The sequence below is a fragment of the Mesocricetus auratus genome, unplaced genomic scaffold (assembly GCF_017639785.1).
Source record: "Mesocricetus auratus isolate SY011 unplaced genomic scaffold, BCM_Maur_2.0 Super-Scaffold_100014, whole genome shotgun sequence".
NCBI classification, from domain to species: Eukaryota; Metazoa; Chordata; class Mammalia; order Rodentia; family Cricetidae; genus Mesocricetus; species Mesocricetus auratus.
Genome location: NW_024429197.1, coordinates 53,210,600 through 53,229,458, shown reverse-complemented (window position 1 = coordinate 53,229,458; position 18,859 = coordinate 53,210,600). Strand labels below are relative to the sequence as shown.

The 18,859-nt window shown below is 38.8% G+C and overlaps 1 protein-coding gene across 2 annotated transcripts in view; it reads left to right on the top strand.

Moving 5' to 3' along the window:
- The window catches only part of Cntln (centlein), a 258,420-nt gene that overhangs the window by 168,326 nt on the left and 71,235 nt on the right, over window positions 1-18,859 (top strand). For both annotated transcript variants that reach the window (XM_040757206.1, XM_040757205.1), the window contains 3 exons: window positions 817-917; window positions 7,296-7,387; window positions 9,679-10,211. In XM_040757206.1, coding sequence (XP_040613140.1) covers window positions 817-917; window positions 7,296-7,387; window positions 9,679-10,211 — 726 coding nt within the window. The remainder of the gene's footprint in view (window positions 1-816; window positions 918-7,295; window positions 7,388-9,678; window positions 10,212-18,859) is intronic.

Here is an 18,859-nt window from a genome sequence, read left to right as displayed (position 1 = left end):
GATGGGATTGTTCAAGGGCTGGGCCAATGGGCCGGTGAGCCCCAGAGATGCTCCTTTCTTTGCCTCCCTAGCACAAGGTTTACAAGCACATACCACCCTTCACGGTTCTTTGCACTCCATGTAGGTGTGAGAAATAGAACTCAGATCCTCTTGATTATACCGCAAGAACTTAACAGACTAAGCTATCCCCCAGCCCTGATACATGATGTTTTTTTAAAAAAAGTAACTAGCAGGCAAAGTATTAGGTTTTATTATGTTTCAAACATAAATTGTCTTTGCTGATCCTGCTTCCCTTCTCCTCCTGCCACTCTTAATCACCTGTTGGACCCATACACCCCTTCTTTGCCCTGTAGCACATCACATATGTGCTATTACTCTCTCCCCCAACACTCTTCTTTTTCTTGTGGTCTCTGTTAAGGTTTTTGCCTTATACCCACTTACAAACCCCTCCAACACGCACACACAAGTTCTTTAGCTGGTTATGGTGGTATGTACCTATAATCCCAGCACACATGAGGCCAAGGCAGAATTGTAAATTTAAGCCAGCTCAGACTATCCACTGAGTCAGTCTTCTGATACACATATATATTTGTGTATTTGACATATTTGTTGTAATGAAGTTCATAATACATAGTAAAATTACCCTCATAGAAATCTATTTGCATGCTGAAAAATGTAATTGAAAATATATAATTACTATATTTTTATTTTATCTTAATATTTTACACTTTCCAATTGTCTTTGTTGCCTTTTTTACTACACCTTTCCTTAATTTACACATTTTATGTAATTGTTAATTGCTTGATTTGTTCATAGGATGAATCTTCAAGATGAATTGGATGAGCTTAAAGTACATATGTCTATTGATAAAACAACAATACAAGAATTGAATAGGTGCATGGCAGAGAAAAGAGAAGGTAAGCTTTTAATTAAAATAAGTCTTTAGTATTATTAAAGTTTTTGCTTCAATTTAAGAATCTTACTTAGTTTCTCCCTTTTTGTACCATGTTATTGATTTACAACAATTTTTATGTCTTATGAGAAAGTAAAATACACTGAACTCCAAAATATCCTACTCTGAACAGGCTCACAATTTCTTAAAACCTTTAAATGGGACTTTAGAAATGGTTCAGCTGCTAAAGCTATTGCTGCACAGGCCTGATGAGCTGAGTTCACCCTGGATCCTTAGTAAATGTTAAAGAAGAGCACTGACTATACATGGACCATGAGCCCTCCCTTTGTATAAAAATGTAAAGTATTATTTGATAAGGATAAAAGTAATTATTTTTATTGTTTATCCATAAAGTTCTCCTACTTGGACTTGCTCTTAGATTTATAATTGATTTAACAGTGACACACTTGTGTTTTCTTTTGCTATTATTTTGCTAAATTTTGAGGGTACTTAGGTCTGTCTAACTTTGTGGGGTTGGAAGCTTTGTTCATTTCAAGTTTGTGACCACTATGGCCAAGTGTCTCATGATAGGGGATGCACCCATGTTACCAGTGTAAGTTTGTTCCTGTGTTAAAAGTGAAGACGAGTGTATTTACTATGCAACTTCAGTGTCTTAGTAGAAGACGCAAATTGGGTTAATATGATAAGATTTCTTCCAACTTCTGCCATTCAGTTGTTTTCACCACACCTAGTGATTGTTTTAATGAACTCCTCTAGCTTTTTCTCAACCATTACTATTGATTCAGGATTAAATACCTGAACATACCTAAACATAATAAAAGCTATATACAGCAAACCAACAGCCAACATCAAGCTAAATGGACAGAAATTCAACGTGTTTCTGCTAAAATCAGGAACAAGAAAGACTGTCCACTCTCTCCATACCTCTTAAATATTGTCCTTGAAGTTCTATCTAGAGCAATAAAACAAAAGGAGCTCAATGTGATACAAATTGGAAAGGAAGAGGTCAAACTTTCACTATTTGCAGATGATATGATAGTTTACATAAGTGACCCATAAAACTCTACCAGGGAACACCTACAGCTGCTGAATACCTTCAGCAAAGTGGCAGGATACAAGATCAACTCAAGAAAATCAGTAACCCTACTATGTACAGACAATAAAAGGGCTGAGAAAGAAATCAGAGAAACAATTGCCACAAGCCACATAAAATACCTTGGTGTAATGCTAACCAAACAAGTGAAATACCTGTATCACAAGAACTTTGAATCTTTAAAGAAAGAAACTAAAGAAGCCCTCAGAAAATGAAAGATCTCCCATGCTCTTGGATAGGTAGAATCAATGTAGTAAAAATGGCAATCTTGCCAAAAGTAATCTATAGATTCAAAGCAATCACCATTGAAATCCCAGCAAAATTCCTCACAGACCTTGAAAGAACAATTCTCAACTTTATGTGGCAAAACAAAAGACCCAGGATACCCAAGAAAACCCTGCTCAACCAAGCAACATCTGGAGGTATCACCATTCCTGACTTCAAGCTCTATTATAGAGCTGTAGTCCTGAAGAAAGCTTGGTATTGGCACAAAAATAGACAGGTAGACCAGTGGAATCGAATTGAACACTCTGAGATTAATCCACACACCTATGAACAGCTGATTTTTGGCAATGGAAAAAAGATAGCATGTTCAACAAATGGTGCTGGCATAACTGGATATTGGCATGTAGAAGACTGCAGATAGATCCATATCTATCACCATGCACAAAACTTAAGTCCAAATGGATCAAAGACCTCAACATAAATCCTAGCCACACTGAACCTTTTAGAAGAGAAAGTGGGAGGTACCCTTGAATGAATTTGTACAGGAGACTGCTTCTTGAACATAACATCAGTAGCACAAACACTGAGATTGACAATTAATAAATGGGACTTCCTGAAACTGAGTAGCTTCTGTAAGGCAAAGGACACAGTCAGCAAGAAAAAAGGCAGCCCACCCAATGAGAAAAGATATTCATTAACCCCACATCTGACAGAGGGCTGATCTCCAAAGTTTACAAAGGACTCAAGAAGCAAGTCTCCAAAACACCAAAGGATCCTATTAAAATGTGGGCTACAGAACTAAATAGAGAATTCTCAATAGGAGAGTCTAAAATTGCTGAGAGACACTTAAGAAAGTTCTCAATATCCCTAGCCATTGGGGAAATGCAAATGAAAACAACTTTGAGATAGCATCTTATTCCTGTCAGAATGGCAAAAATCAAAAACACCAATGACACTTTATGCTGGAGAGGATGTGAGGAAAGGGACACTCTTCCACTGCTGGTAGGAATGACAACTGGTACAGCCACTTTGAAAATCAGTATGGAGATTCTTCAGGAAAATGGGAGTCAGTCTACCAAAAGACCCAGCAGTTCCACTCTTAGGCATATACCCAAAAGATGTACACTCATACAATAAGGACATCTGCTCAACTATATTCATAGCAGCATTATTTGTAATAGCCAGAACCTGGAAGCAACCTAAATGCCTCTCAACTGAAGAGTGGATAGAGAAAATGTGGTACATATACACAGTGGAGTACTATTCAGTGGGAAAAAAAACCAATGGAATCTTGAAATTTGCAAATGGACAGCACTAGAAGAAACCATCTTGAGTGAGGTAACCCAGTCACAAGAAGACAAGCATGGTATGGTCTCACTCATATATGGATTTTTAGACATGGATCAGGGGGTTGCCAGCCTACAATCCCACTGCCCGAGAGTCTGGGAAACAGGTAGGATTCTAAAAGAGATATGCATGGTACCCCAGAGAAGGAGAATGAGGCAAGATCTCCTTTGCAGATTGGGAACATGGGGGGAGGAGAGAGGGAGTTGGGAAAAAGAGAGGGTGAGAAGAGGAGGGGAGAGGAGGACATTGGGGAGCCGGAAGGTCGATTTGGTGGAAGAATAGAGGAGAGCAGGATGAGAGATACCATAATAGAGGGAGCCATTTTAGGTTTGAGGAGAGATCTTGCTCTAGTGAGATTTCCAGAGATCTACAAGGATGACACCAACTGGCAAACTAAGCAATATTGGAGAAGCTACCTTAAATGCTCCTCCCTGATAATGAGTTCAACTATTTTCTTATATGCCATCCTAGAACCTTCAACCAATGACTGATGGAAGCAGAGGCAGGCACACACAGCTAAACACTGAACTTAACTCCTGGAACCCAGTGATAGAGAGAGAGCACTGATGAGCAAAGGGGTGAAAACTGGGCTTGTTTAACTTACCAAAACAGATGACCTGAACAAGGGGGAGCTCTTGGATCCCAGACTGATGGCTGGGAGCCAGCTTGGGACTGACCCAGACCCCCTGAATGTGGTTGTCAGTGAGGAGGCCTAGGCAATCTATGGGGCCTTGGGTAGTAGATTAGTATTTATCCCTGGAATATAAATGGATTTTGGGTGCCTATCCCACAATGAGGGATGCTTTCTCAGCCTGGACTCTTGGGGAGGGACTAGGCCCTGCCCTGAACGAAATGACAGACTCTTGATATCCCCCATGGAGGGCCTCACCCTCCCTGGGGAATGGAGTGGGGATTGTTTCTGGGCCTGCAGGCATTGGTGGTATGGGGCGTGTGAGGAGAGGAGGCAGAGGGAGCTGGGATTGACATGTGAAGCAGCCTTGTTTATAATTTAACTTTAAAAACTAAAAACTGGTTGCAGTATAATTTAGGTTAATTGTTTACTGTAATGTTGGGGCTTAGAAAACAATAGTCCAAACTAGTGACACTTTAGCGTGAGGCAGAATCTTTGTGTGCATTCCATACTGACCTGGAACCCAGAATCTTCCTTCTCTACCCCTGAGTACAGAGCACATTATACCCCAGCTATGCTGAGCCATTTGAAATAAGGGAACCTGGGAAACCTTTGGCGGCTTTAGAACCTAGTTAAGTTTGACCTTCCTTTGCATATTGCTATCAGACTCAGTGCCCTGTGGATTACCTTATCTGACTTGGACTCCCTCTCTAACATCTCATTAACCAAGGATCGCTCATAGAAAAACAGGTATTTGACACTTCTCTTTAAAGACAGCATCTGTTCTGATAACTCCAGGATGTGGGAAGACAACCTTCAGTGTCACTGTAGTTCGGGGTTCTGTCCCAGGGTCCCAGGGCATTCATTGTCTGTCCCTCAGACACACTCAGTTTCCCTAAAGGTCATTCTCTACCCCCTAAAAATGTCTTCATTTTCCTGTTCCATCTCCCGTTTCCTCTGTCTGAGGGTGCTGTCCCTTCTGCAGTTTTCATAGTGTGTGTGGTATTCATTTTCCCCTACAAATCTCCATGTATTTCAGTGCATTTAGACTCCAAGAAAAAGGGAGAAACTCCCTTTATCTTCATGGTAAACAGATTAAAAGGAAAAAAAGCAAAAACTAAAATGAATCAAATTTTAAAGAAAATATTAACAAAGTTAGTATTTAAAAGCAAAAAAGGGCCGGGCGGTGGTGGCGCACGCCTTTAATCCCAGCATTCAGGAGGCAGAGTAAGGCGGATCTCTGTGAGTTCGAGGCCAGGCTGGACCGATAGCCTCCAAAACAATACAGAGAAACCCTGTCTCGTAAAAACCAAAAGAAAAAAAAAAGCAAAAAAGGAAAAGTAATTTCTGAGAAAGAACATAAATCCAGAAGAATTTTAATGCTAGTAAAAATGAAAGCATTTAAACTATGTGATAAAATAAACTCTTGTAGAATGAAGCACACTTGCTGTGAGTGTGTGTGGGGGGCATTTTCTTCACTAGGCCCTCTTACCTCAGTTTCCACATCCTGAGATGTTTGAACTGAAGTGCTAAGAGTGTATTCTGTGTTTCACCCCACAGTCTGAGAGTTTTTATAGAAGATATAAAGGAAAGGAAAAAATCTTTCTGGCAGACATCTACAGGTGAACATGCTCAGCTGCTCTGTCCAGTATTCCTTGCATATGCCTAAGACCAAACATGCAGCAAGGAAATTGTTTTAAAAACCATTCTTCAGTGTTTATTTCATTAACAAAATATAGCTGTTTTTAGTACTCTTTGCTATGTGAATATATTGCTATTGTCTTATTTGTAAGGACAAATACTTCACTCAGAACTATAGGAGATATTTAAATGACTAGAAAAGATGAATTATATTTGCATATTTATTTCTATATTGCTGAAGAGTGCTTTAAATGAATTCAACACCATGGTGTTAGGGGACTAGAAAAAGAAGCCTGGGAGCTGATAGATTATTATCAAGGTAAAGGTATGTATCCCCCAAGAGGCAAAATCTACCTTTTCTGGCTTTTGTTATTCTTAGGACAGTGTTCTATTTATTTCATGAGCACAGAAGTTTTAATTGAATATGTCATGTTTCAAAGACAAAAGAAATGCCTAATTCACTCTAACAAACTTGTTAGTCACTGTTTTTATCAGGAGAATTTCTACTCTACAGAGAATTATATTGTTTTCTCTTCCTTTGTTGATAAATCAAAGTTTTACACTGACCTACAGCAGTAGTGCTTACTTTAAAGCAAAAGTAAGCTAATACAGATGCATATCCTCTTAGCATTGTGCATTCTTTTCTGATCCTTGCTTTGTTCTTTAAGAACATTATACTTAAAAGACAGTTCAAGAATTCAGTAAAAAAAAAATGGTAACTTCTTCGCTGTAACTTATCTGTAAATAAAACAGTTAGATAGATTTGGATGAATTTTAGTATTAATGAAAAATTCATGACAGTGTGTCCCTTAACTTGGCAAATTTCTTGCAGGATTTTGCTGCTCTGAGAAAGCTGTGTAGTTAGTTGCCAGCCCATGCAGGAGTGATTTGTCAAACAACTTCACCCATGAATGTGAGCTTATTTCTTGGGAAGCCACAGCTCCTCCAGCAATGAGGCTTTTATGGTTTAACCTGCCCGTGCCCAGTCTTTTCCTGGCACTGTTATGGTTTCAGTCACTAATTCTGTTACGGTTTGCTTTGTTCAGCCATCACTCTGATCCTCCTGGCAGGAAACAAGATTAGCAGAACAAAACTAGTAGTGGCTGTAGATAAAACGGCAATGAATCCTGCTTTTAAGGTAAAGGGAGAATAGTCTACAAAAGAATGAACGTGGGAATGAAGGTGTAGCATTGTTAATCTGCAGATCTACTGTATCTTTGAAAGTCCTAACACTGCAGAAAAAAAAAACTGACACTACAAAGGGATGTAATTATGTGACAAAATTTTCTTGAGAAAGGTCACCATTTAGTTCTGGATAAATACTTAACAAGACAATAGACTAGAATATTCATAATTGTAAAACCACAAAACTTTCCTCTTAAAATGACATTACAGTGTTTCAGCAATATATGATATGCCATAATATATTATTTCTTTGCTTCCAGAACAACTCTTTAGACACCATGAAGATGCTGGGGTCAAGAAGAGTACTCCAGAGAAGAATGAGAAAGCAATACCGCAGCAGACATTACAGAAGGTAGTCTAATCTTTAAGATATTGAGCTGAGCAAGTTAAATCTGAATTTTACCATAAAGGATTATGTTTTAAAATGAGAGCTCATGAACTTAAACCTTGTGTGAATCCTTAATTTAAATTCATAATTCAAAATCATTGGCTTGCCAAAATGGGGTAAAAAAATCAATGTTAGAAAAATAAATGTGTAAACACTTGTGCTTCCTTGGACAAGATTAAAAATATTTTTATAGATGGGGGAGAAAATGAAAAGAAGAAAAGTTAACAAAATTTAGAATATATGTACTTATTAGTTATAAGTGAGCAATTCAAGTTACAACTGGGTCATGAGGCTCTGCTATTCTGCAATAGTCACAGATTGTTTTTTTATTATTTATAGCTCTGCCACAGTAAAATGATATCTTTATAATTTAAACTTGAAAATATATGTGACTTATTGTCAATAAAATTTATCCTATGATTTAGTATAGTTTTCTGTGCTTTAATAGGACAGTCTATGTCAACCAGTAGTCACAATACATCACTTCTATCATTGATGGTAAAATGCTGCCTTCAAATTGTAGCATTTGTCTCAATTTATTTCTGTTTACAAAATATATTATCAGGTTCAATGAAATTGTTTCAAGTGCATGAACACTTACTGGCAGTATTATTGAAAATTCATCTCAAATAATATACTCCCTGACTGTTATCTTGCTACTCTGGGTTTGTTTGGGATTTTACTAAAGCATCAGTTCACAAACTGAACATGCAAGCATATATAAAATGTTTTACTTTACTACCTTTCTTTCTTGTATCTGTGGATAGACTTGTAGATACTTTTTATGAGCTACAGCAATTAATGTGCTTCCTAGACTTGCCATTGTCCTATAACAAAGTATGTCACCCCAGTACTACCGAATGACACATAATACCTGCGAGCCGGGCATTGGTGGTGCACGCCTTTAATTCCAGCACTAGGGAGGCAGAGGCAGGCAGATCCCTGAGTTTGAGGCTAGCCTGGTTTACAGAGCAAGTGCCAGTATAGATTCCATTTTAAGGCAGGGTCTCTTACTGGCCTGGAATTCACTCACCTGTCAAGTAGGCTAGACCAGTTGGTCTGTGAGATGCAGGAGTCCACCTGTCCCTGCCTCTCCAGCTCTAGAATACCCTGGGTTGTTTGTATGTAAGTTCTAGGGATCAAACTCAGATCCTCATGCTGGAGATGAGTCCTTTACCGACTGAGCTCTCTGTCTCCAAACCGAAAACACATTACTAAAAGGAATAAATAAATTGATCCAGTGATGCCTTTCCCCTGTAGTCCATACAGACAAGAATAGAGACGGTCACTCATCTCTGTTTATTGAGCCAACATACAAATGCAAAACAGACATAGATATTGACTTTCTGCTTTTAGCCTTTTTGTGGGCTCGAATGGAGAGTCAGTGCTTCTTTGCAAAAGCAGTTTTTAAGTCTGTTTCAATTATACCTATAAAACTATTTTGAAAAATCACAAAATGTTATTTTCAAATAATAACTCTTGCTGTTTTTCAAGTTCTAAATCCAGGCTTCGTTCTGTAAGAGATACAATTCTGTCCTTCATGTTTAGACGTACAGCATTTATATCCTATCATGTATTACTTTAAGATGTGCAAGTGTGTGCCTTTCCAATGGTGGTTGATACATAGGGCCTGGAGTGTATTTGACTATCACTGCGTCCTATAACGGGAGTAATATTTATTGAAATAAATGGAAAAATTTTATTTATAAGTAATCTTCAAATTCTTATAAGTTTAGATTGTTGAACATTTTTGGAAAAATATTTTATCCTATGAAACAAGGATCACATGAGAATTAAAATGGTACTTTTCTAATTTAGAAATAAAACCATTACAGATTATTTATTTTGTCATTGTTTTTAATGTGTTTGTCAAGTGTTTACTAGTACTTTCTCCATGAACCTATTTTAAGGCTATTTCTAGAAACGTTTGTTCTTCTGGAAATCTTTCTTTTCACTGTTAGAATGTATAAGCAAAGCAACTACAATCTGTAGCTCATTGACATCCTTATTTCTGTATCCCTTTGCACAGGATTTTAACTTCTTTTACCATCTGTCCTTTATTCAGCAGGTGCATTATTGCATTTCTGAATGTATTCTCCTACATCACCTTAGAATTATTTAGAAATTAAGTGCTTTATATTTATTTTGTCCTTGTGCTAAATGTAACTTTCTTTCATCAGTTAGAAATGATAATTAAAAATGAAGTAGATTATGGCTTTAGATTTTAAAGGAATAAATTAAACCTTCTTGCTTAGGTCATTGAGTTGGAAAATCGACTAAAATCTTTTGAGAAAAAGTCAAGAAAATTAAAAGAGGAGAATAAGAAATTAAAGAAAGAAAATGATTTACTGAAATCCCATTTAAAACACTATCAAGAAGATTCAGAGGTGAGAGAAAGAGAGTTAGAGCACCTATTGAAGGTGAGTAAAGATGTAGAAAATGACAAAGGTGAACTTCAAGTAAAGATCACTGCTCTGGAGAGGGAAGTCACTGCCTTGAGGAGACAAGTGGCAGAAGCCAAGGCTTTGAGAAATGACAGTGGAGAGGTGGCGAGTCAAGGGGAGAAACTGCACCACCCCTCAGACAAAGCTAAGCCTGAGACAACCACCACAGATGTGAGAGCCCGGCAGTACGACTGCAAGACAACCATCACCAAGGTGAAGTTCAAAGCTGCCAAGAAAAAGATCTCTGTGGGTCGCCACCACACTGTTCTGAATCACTCCATCAAGGTTATGAGCCACGTTGAGAACCTCAGCAAAGACGGCTGGGAGGATGTGAGTGAAGGCAGGTAAGGCTCTCATTAACTCAGCTCTGTGGTGGGGACAGTGTGCATATGTAAAGCACTGGCAAATGGAGATTGAATTTCAACTACTGTCGATTTGGTATTCAGAAAAAATACTGTCAGAGCCTTTGAAATATCTTGGGAGGTCTTGTTCTGAGCTTATTGACTGAAATTTGCATGCAAAATTAGCCACAACTGCATGAGTATTTGAATAGGTGCCAGGAAGCCCAAAAGAAGGCAATGCTTGATTTCTTCCAGTGATGCTATTTTCATGCAGTCATGAAGCTTGAAATTGACAGTTTGGCAGGTTGATTTAATTTGCTGGCCCTTTGCATATTCACTACTGACAGCTAAGGATTCCCAGGCAAGACTACTAAGTCGGTTTAGTTATCTTGTGACATGCCAACTTGGGAGGAGAAACATTTTTCCCCCTTAATTTAGTTAGATAAATTTTGAATGACCCATTTCAGCTTGTTACCAGATGTCTACAAGCTGTTTAACAGCCTTTAAATTAAGAACCATCTTTACTAATTATTTCATGTGTGTGTTATGGAAAGTCATTGTACAAACTTTAACTGGATGGAAGTTTAAGGTTACTTAAGAGTTGTACACATTTCTATTCTTGAGTCATTTAGCCCCCACTGAATATCAAGAAGCCAATACTAGAAGTCTATATTTTTCATGGACTTATGCCTGGCTGTATACTCATATATACCCTTGAAGCATAAATGTAAAGGAATGACAGCACATCTTATTTATACCTTGCAATAAAGAAGTTCATTGTTAGAGTTACTAGCAAGTTGTCCACTTTACCATGGTATTAAATTTCCTGCCTTGTTTCATAATAATGTATACCTACATGTATTATCTCTAGTTTTGTTTCATTTGTTTTAAGCTCTTCTGCAGTGTTCTGTTTTAGATGTCGGATGACTAGGGATATTTTTCTTAGCCACAGGCATAGAAATGAAAATGACCTTAAAACATAATGGGAATGTGGTTGGGGATACCCTTCCTCGCCCTCGTAAATAGCATGTCTCACATTCCTGTAGTGAAAGACATACTAAAGAAAAACAGGACAGTTCCTTTTCAAAGTTTTAAATGACAGTGGAAGATGAATGAAAATCCAAAGAATTGGAGGAAAGTATCCATTTTATGCTTAGCTTTCATAAAAAAATGGACAGGTATGTAGAACTGTAGATAAAAAGAAGGATAATTATATAATGTTCAAAATAAGAGCAAAGGGCCAAGAGGGAGAGATTCAGTGACATCATTCTCTTCTGAGTGTTGCAAGCCTCTGCATGGCACTCCTTCTAGGGCAGGTGGCCTCTTGTGGACCTACTCTGAGCATGGTGGATGAGGAGCTTTCATTTCAGCGAGAGGCAGGCATAGGTGAAAGTTAGCATATATTTCATGCTTTGCTTTGGATATGTATTAATTACTTTTCTATTGTTTGATAAAACACCACTTTAAAAAGGAAGAGTTTACTTTTGGTTATGCCCCCAGAGGTTTGGAGTCTATACTGGTGGAGACAGCATGGCAGCGGACAGCAGGCATAGCCACAGGACTAGGAAACTGAGGTTTCATCTTGAACTTGAAGCACAAAACAGAGAGTGAATTGGAAGTGTGTGAGGTTTCAGCTCTCAGAGTCCACCCATAGTGACATAACTTACTCCAGAAAGGCTCACAAACAGTGCCTCCACCCCCATACTTTGAGGGACAGGACAATTCTCATTCAAACTGCCAAGTGATCTACTTTTGCCATTACATGATTTTATGCTATTTTGCTTTAGGGGAAATAAAGATTAACAGGCAGGAAAGAACTTGTTTCTGAGCCTGTTTCTCAGGAGTTCCAATGCTCTTTGTATCAAAGTTTTCTGAGTGACAAAATGTCATAGTTTGTAGAATTGTTTTTTGAACCTCAGCAACTGTTTGAACATTATGACAGAGAACTCCTGTAAAAATTTCCAAGCTCAAGCTGGGTGGTAGTGACACATGCCTTTAATCCCAGAGGCAGGTAGATGTCTATGAGTTTGATGTCAGCCTAGTGGACAGAACGAGTTCCAGGACAGGCTCCAAAGCTACAGAGAAACTCTGTCTCGAACCCCACTCCCCCCAAACATGTCCAAGCTCAAACATTCCAGACCACTGTTACTATAATTTTTGAGGTAGACTAAAAGCATCAGTTTTATTTGAAGATTGGTACCTGGTTCCTGGTAGGTTTGGGAAGCATTTTAAATGATTACAAAACAAAATTCCTAGTCTTTAGACAGATAAAGAAATAAAAGGTATGTTTATGGGGCAAGTGAGATAGCTTACTGCAGAAAGATGCCTGTACCAAGCCTGATGACATGATGATTATTCTTAGGATTATTATGTTCGGAGAGAGCCAACTCCTATAAACTGTCCTCTCATATGTGTAAGCACACATACAAACATATACACACATACATAGAAAGAGAAACTTATTCATGAAAACAAAGCCAGAGGACCAAATCTGTATTTTTCCCTTTCTTTGTACCTTATCTTGGTTTCTTCTTCCCTAGTCTTAGAAGAAGTTGTAAACAAAATAGTGCCCAACTCAAAATCCACTAAATATTTATCCATATCTTCAAGGAAAATCCTGTATCTAGTGTCAACTGCAGTCTGTACCTCAACAATATAATAGTCCCGTACTTTTCATAATAAATTGGTATAGCTTATTTATGTCTGAGTCTATGTATATTGATAAATACATAAAAGTTAGGTAATATATTCAATTTCAATTTCATCATATCAATGCATGTTCATAAAACCATATGTTTTGAAGAAATATCACTATATTTTTAAATATAAGAATGCCATCTAAGTTGTTCATCAGTGTAACTCATTTTGTCACAGTGATGTTGTGATACCTCCTACTTGGCAGAACAGTCTCAAAAATCATTTAGCTGCAAAGAATTCTCACACAGTAGAAGTTATGCAGTAGAACAACACAGATGTTCGTGAGAGTCTACTTATAGTTTTCTGTAGTATGGTACTTAGTTTTCTGTCAGCTTGACACAGGCTGCAGTTATCTGGAAGAGGAACCGCAGTTGAGGAAACATTTCTGTCGCAGTGCTTATGGTCATGTCAATGACTGATGGGGGAGGTCCAGCTCACTGTGGTCCCAGGGTGCATAAGAAAGCAGGTGGAGCCAACTATATGGAGCAAACCAGTAAACAGCTCCCTTCCTTAGCCTCTACATCAGCTCCTGCCTCAGGCTCCTGCCCTGACTTCTCAACAAAGGAGTGTGACCTGAGAGCTGTAAGATGAAATGTATCCTTTCTTTCCCAGGTTGATTTTGGTCATGATATTTTATCTCCACAATAGAAACCCTAAGACAGAGAGAGTAAGAAGACTATTTGGATACTAAGAAAAATGGAGCGTAGTAATATGTATGTAATATACAATAACATTATGTAATCATCACCTGTCATTTATTTCATACAGTTTATGAGAGCATGCTTATTCTTGTTGATTTTGTATGGCAAAACACTCTGACCAAAAGCAGCTTCAGAAAAGAAAGGGGGTATATGGTTGATCCTTCTGGCCACAGGTCCAACTTTGAGGGATGTCACAGAAAGTACTTCAAGAACTGAAGCAGAGACCATAGAGCACTGCTGTTCCAGCTCGCTTACTAACTCACGCCTGCCTAGGATGTGGCTGTCCATAGTAGCCTGGGCCCTTCCTCCTCCATAATCAACAAAAAACTTCACAGACAAAACCATGGACCAGTTTGATGGAGGCAGCTGTTCAATTGAGGTCAAGTGACTCCAGGTTGTATCTAGTTGACAGGGTAAACTAAGTATCACAGTGTTCATTCAGTAACACTGAGAAAAGAAAAGCAGAAGTTCATAAACCAGATTCAGAAAGACAAGGACTACTTTCTAATGGGTAGAATATGGATTGAAATGTAAAAATCTGTCTGTCTGCCTGCATCTGTCTCTCTGACATGAAAGTATAATAGGGAATAATAGGGGCAATGAAGAGGTTTACGGACAGGGAGCAGGGGAAACTAGAGGGCAATGGGAGAAAGACAAAACGTTTTATTTCATGTGTCATATATATTACAAATTATTATTTTCATGTATTAACATAAATATTACATGTGTCAGATGAAAGCAAAGGCAGGACTATATGGAATATGGAAGGCAGAAACGAGGCTATTTAGGTCATTGAGAAGTCAGCAGGAGGGATAACATGAAGGTGTGGCCTTGTTGAAGGCAGTGTCAGTGCAAGTGGGCATTGAGGCTCCAGAAGCCCGTGACATTCCCAATTAGCATTCTCAACTCATAACCCCCCCTCATGGTTGTTGTCTCAACATGTAAGCTTTCAGCTGCCATTCCAGCACCATATTGCCTGCTGCTCCCTGCCCCCATGCTCCCCGCCGTGATAGACATGGCCTCAGCCTCTGAACTGTAAGCAGGTCCCCAGTTAAATGCTTTCTTTCATAAGTTGCCTTGGCCATGGTGTTTCCTCTTAGCAGTAGAAGAGAAACTAAAATGCCTTTAAATGTATCTTTTCTTCAACTGTATTAAACAAGGCTCTGTGACCTCTTCCTTGGCTCTCTTAACTGTAGTGAAAGTCTGGTGTGTGAATAGCTGTTGGTGCTGGAGGGATCCTGTCAGCTTCCATGCTTTACTGTCTCTCTCAACAGGTTTGTAAGAGTCAATCTTATGGATTAGCTTGGAGGGTGGGCTGCGCAGAGGGTAACTTTTAAGTGAGTGAGCACTGGTCATACGTTCCTGTTCTCTAGGATGGAAATCGGTAAGATTCACACAGACTGAGTACTGAGTAGAGTACAAGCTAACAGGAGTCACATTATAGAGCTTCCTGCATGTTCTTCGTTTAGCAGATATCTGCCATTAAAATACTTGATAGAGCTTGGAGACAGAGCAGATTTTTTTTAGGTATTTTGATACAATGTCTCCTGCATCACAGGCTGGCTTCAAAATCCCTATCTTCCGGCCTGTCCCTCCCAAGTGCTCAGATTTTATTAATACATGCAAATTCCTCAAAATTAAGAATAGGACTCAACAGTAGGAAACAAGGCAGAATTAATTCTCTAGTGAATTCTTTAGCTTTCGACTGTTCCATCAGCTCTCCTGGAATGCTGCCTTCAGATCTTCAGGCTGGGACTGGGTCATTAGTCCCCCAAACACAGTGTATTGGCACTCCTGGATCTCCAGTCTACTGGCCTACATGCAGATTTTTAATTTCCTGGACTCCATAATAGCATGATCTAACTCCTGAAAATATATACTTGTACACACTCATCCTGTAGCCTCTGGAAAATATCAAGTATTATACCTCATTACTGCCAAAGTCCATCATTCCCTTAAGAAAAAATGTCAGTGAAGTTTGAGATTAAGGACTGGGAGAGTAAGTCATATGAAGTGCTTTTTCATAAATCAAAAACTTGGAAGATTAGTGACAGGGAGTTTCATGGGAGTTAGTCAGATGAACTTTTTGGGACAGGATCAGTCTCTACCCTGTGAGCAGTGACCCATCATGTGGCTGTGGCCTGTTCTCCGCGTCTTTCTGCTTCGTGTAATGAACAGACTAGCTGTGGCAGTAGAGGCCACAGACTTGCATGAATCCCAGACAGTTTGCTTCTCACTATTACCTACCAGACTGCTGGCACCATTTAATATTAAATAGAAGCCAATTCCCAGCCCCCCGTGTGGCCCAGGTCTCCAGAGGAGATAACCAGCCTTTTAGTTTCTGGGTTATTAAAGTGGACCTCTTCAATCATAAGTGGCATCAGGTTGTTTTCTGATAACAAATAATTGTTTTGTGCATGCATTTTCCTATGGACTTTTGTAAATGCCATCATGTTTGGACCTGCATATATATTTCTATGACATCTTATATAACATTCCACAGAGTTGAAGACACATTTTTTAGGAAAGGAAATGTGATAATAAACTACATCAGAGAGTTTTCTGGTCTTACCACATTATTCAGTAGAAATGGACTATTTAGAACAGTGGGTAGTCTGTTTTAGGCTTAGTTATGGCACCAGTTATAGGAAGTATCTTTAATATGTCTTTTTATTTCATTGCTAACAATTCATAGTTTCAAGAATAAATTGTACAGGTTAAAGTTGTCCTCTTTCACCTTTTAACCAATAACTCACTGTAGATTTTTGCTTCTCATCATTGTGACATTGAGCTTAATAGTTTGAGGATTATAATGATTTATCTTGGTTGTCAGTCTGACATGTGGGAGTGGAGACCTCAGCTGAGGAACCGCCTCCTCCACATTGGCTTGTGGGCTTGTCTGTGAGGCATTTTATTGATTTCCAATTGTTGTAAGAGTCCTCATGCCATTGTGGGTGGTACTATCCCTGGGCAGGTGGTCCTGGGTTACATAGGCAAGGTAACTGATTGGAAGCCTGGGAACAAGCCTGAAATCAGTATTCCTCCATGGTTTGGGGTCCAGCCTTCTTCCTTGAGTTCCAGCCCAGGCTTTCCTCAGTGATGGACTGTTACCTATAATCTGAAACAAATGATTTCCTCCCCAGATTGCTATTGGTCATTCTGTTTTTCCCAACAACAACAAAAAACAAGGATTCTATTACTCAAGGCAGAATACCTTTTCCTTGGGAATCCTACTGCTATTTGTGACAGCAGTAGCTACTACTGTTTCCACTTAGCTCCTCAGTCTACTGTATTAACAGCAGAGGGAGACACAGTATTAGTCACATGTATTACCCTAATTGAGGTGGAGTTAGAACCGTGTCTGGAAATCAGAAGATTTACTGTATCTGTCACTACTCTTATGTCTAGCTTATTCTGCTGCCCTTGGCAGCAAAATCTCAAAGCATTCTTTATTCCTTATTTCCATTTTTTAAAACCTCATCGTTTTTCTAGAACATTTTATTTTTCTATGTGACCATATTGCTAAATGCAAAGGGCAACTTCCAATCCTTGCCTCATTTGATCTATCAGCCCCTTCTGTTGGAGTTGATTTCCACACTTTGCCATGCTCTGCTTTGTATGAGGTAATCACCGACACAGTCAGTTTCCTTACTGTTTTTCCAGCCGCTCTCATTATCTTATAGCACACTGCATAACGTTTCAAATGTATTGTGTTTTGTGTCTGCTTTATCCTGGCTGGAATATGCTCTTTCTGAAGGCTAATTATTATTATTTTTTTGGTTTTACAAGACAGGGTTTCTCTGTATTGTTTTGGAGGCTGTCAGTCCAGCCCGGTCTCGAACTCACAGAGATCCACCTGCCTCTGCCTCCCGAGTGCTGGGATTAAAGGCGTGCACCACCATTGCCCGGCCTGGAGGCTAGTTATTATAGAACTTCCTAATCAACAAGTGTATCCTGCATGCATAGAATACTGTACACAGTGAATCATTCTCTGAAAGTGAGTAAATGAATGAAAAATAAGGGAAATGAAATACTGCCCCTTGTCTAAAGCTACTCTACTTCAAAGAGATATTTTCACTTGTTTCTACCAATAAATATATGACTAAATATAATGATCATGCCACTTTCCCTATTTGAGACATTGCATGTTGAATTCTTGCTAAGTTTTGAACAAACAGAAGGGGCAATAAGATTAGAAATAGAAATATCATTATTAGTTAAATAACAGAATAATTAAGTATTGAGTCTACTGTTATGATTCAGGCATGCTGAGTTTCAGAATATTGAAAGAATTTATAGATTTGATAAGTTGCTATTCTGACATTTAAAAATAAATCAGGAAGAAGTTGTTTAAATCAAACTTAAATAAGGCATCATGACACTATGAAAGAGCCATTCATAAATGTTTTAAAAAGAAGATCTGGAGCTTGAAAGATGACTCATACAGGGAGCTACTTTCCACACACGAAAAAGGTGTATTTTACCACACATAGCTTTCTCTTTCATGGGGGAGATGATGTAAAGACAGGTGGAGTTCCCTGGCCATAGACTTTCTTTAATTGGTGAGCTTTCGGTTCAGTGAGAGAACTTGTCTCTAAAAAGGTTAAGAGCACCTGAGGAAAACACAGGGTAAAAACTTCAGGCCTCCATAGGCATGCACACACATGCAAGCACATACATGCATGCACTCACACATATCACACACACACACATGCACTCACGCATAACACACACACACACACCTGATTTCTGTAAGTCTGCATGGGTTTTTCAAAGGAAATTCTTATCAGACTAACCTATGTCTTTTTTTCCTCCCCTCAACACTGAGGACTGAACCATAACTAAGTCCTCTGCCTCTTACTTGCTACCCAGTCCACATCTTTTATCAAACTTCTGTTTCTTTGTTTCAAAATAATTTTAATGGTAGATTTTTATTCTGCATGGTACCGAGTTATATTTTCATACAAGTCTCTGATGTGCTCTGAACATATTCCACCCATTCTCTCCCTCACTCTCTGTTGTTTCCCTGGCTTCACTCCTACTGTTTTAGTCACTGTGCCATTGCTGTGAAGAGACACTATGACCAGAATAACTATTATAAAGAAAAGTATTTCATCAGGGACTTGCCTACAGTTTCAGAGGCTTAGTCCATTACCTTTATGGCAGGGAGTATGACAGTATACAGGCAGGCATGTTACTGGAGAAAAGTCTCAGAAGTTTACATTCTGATCCTAAGGTAGCAGGCAGAGAGGG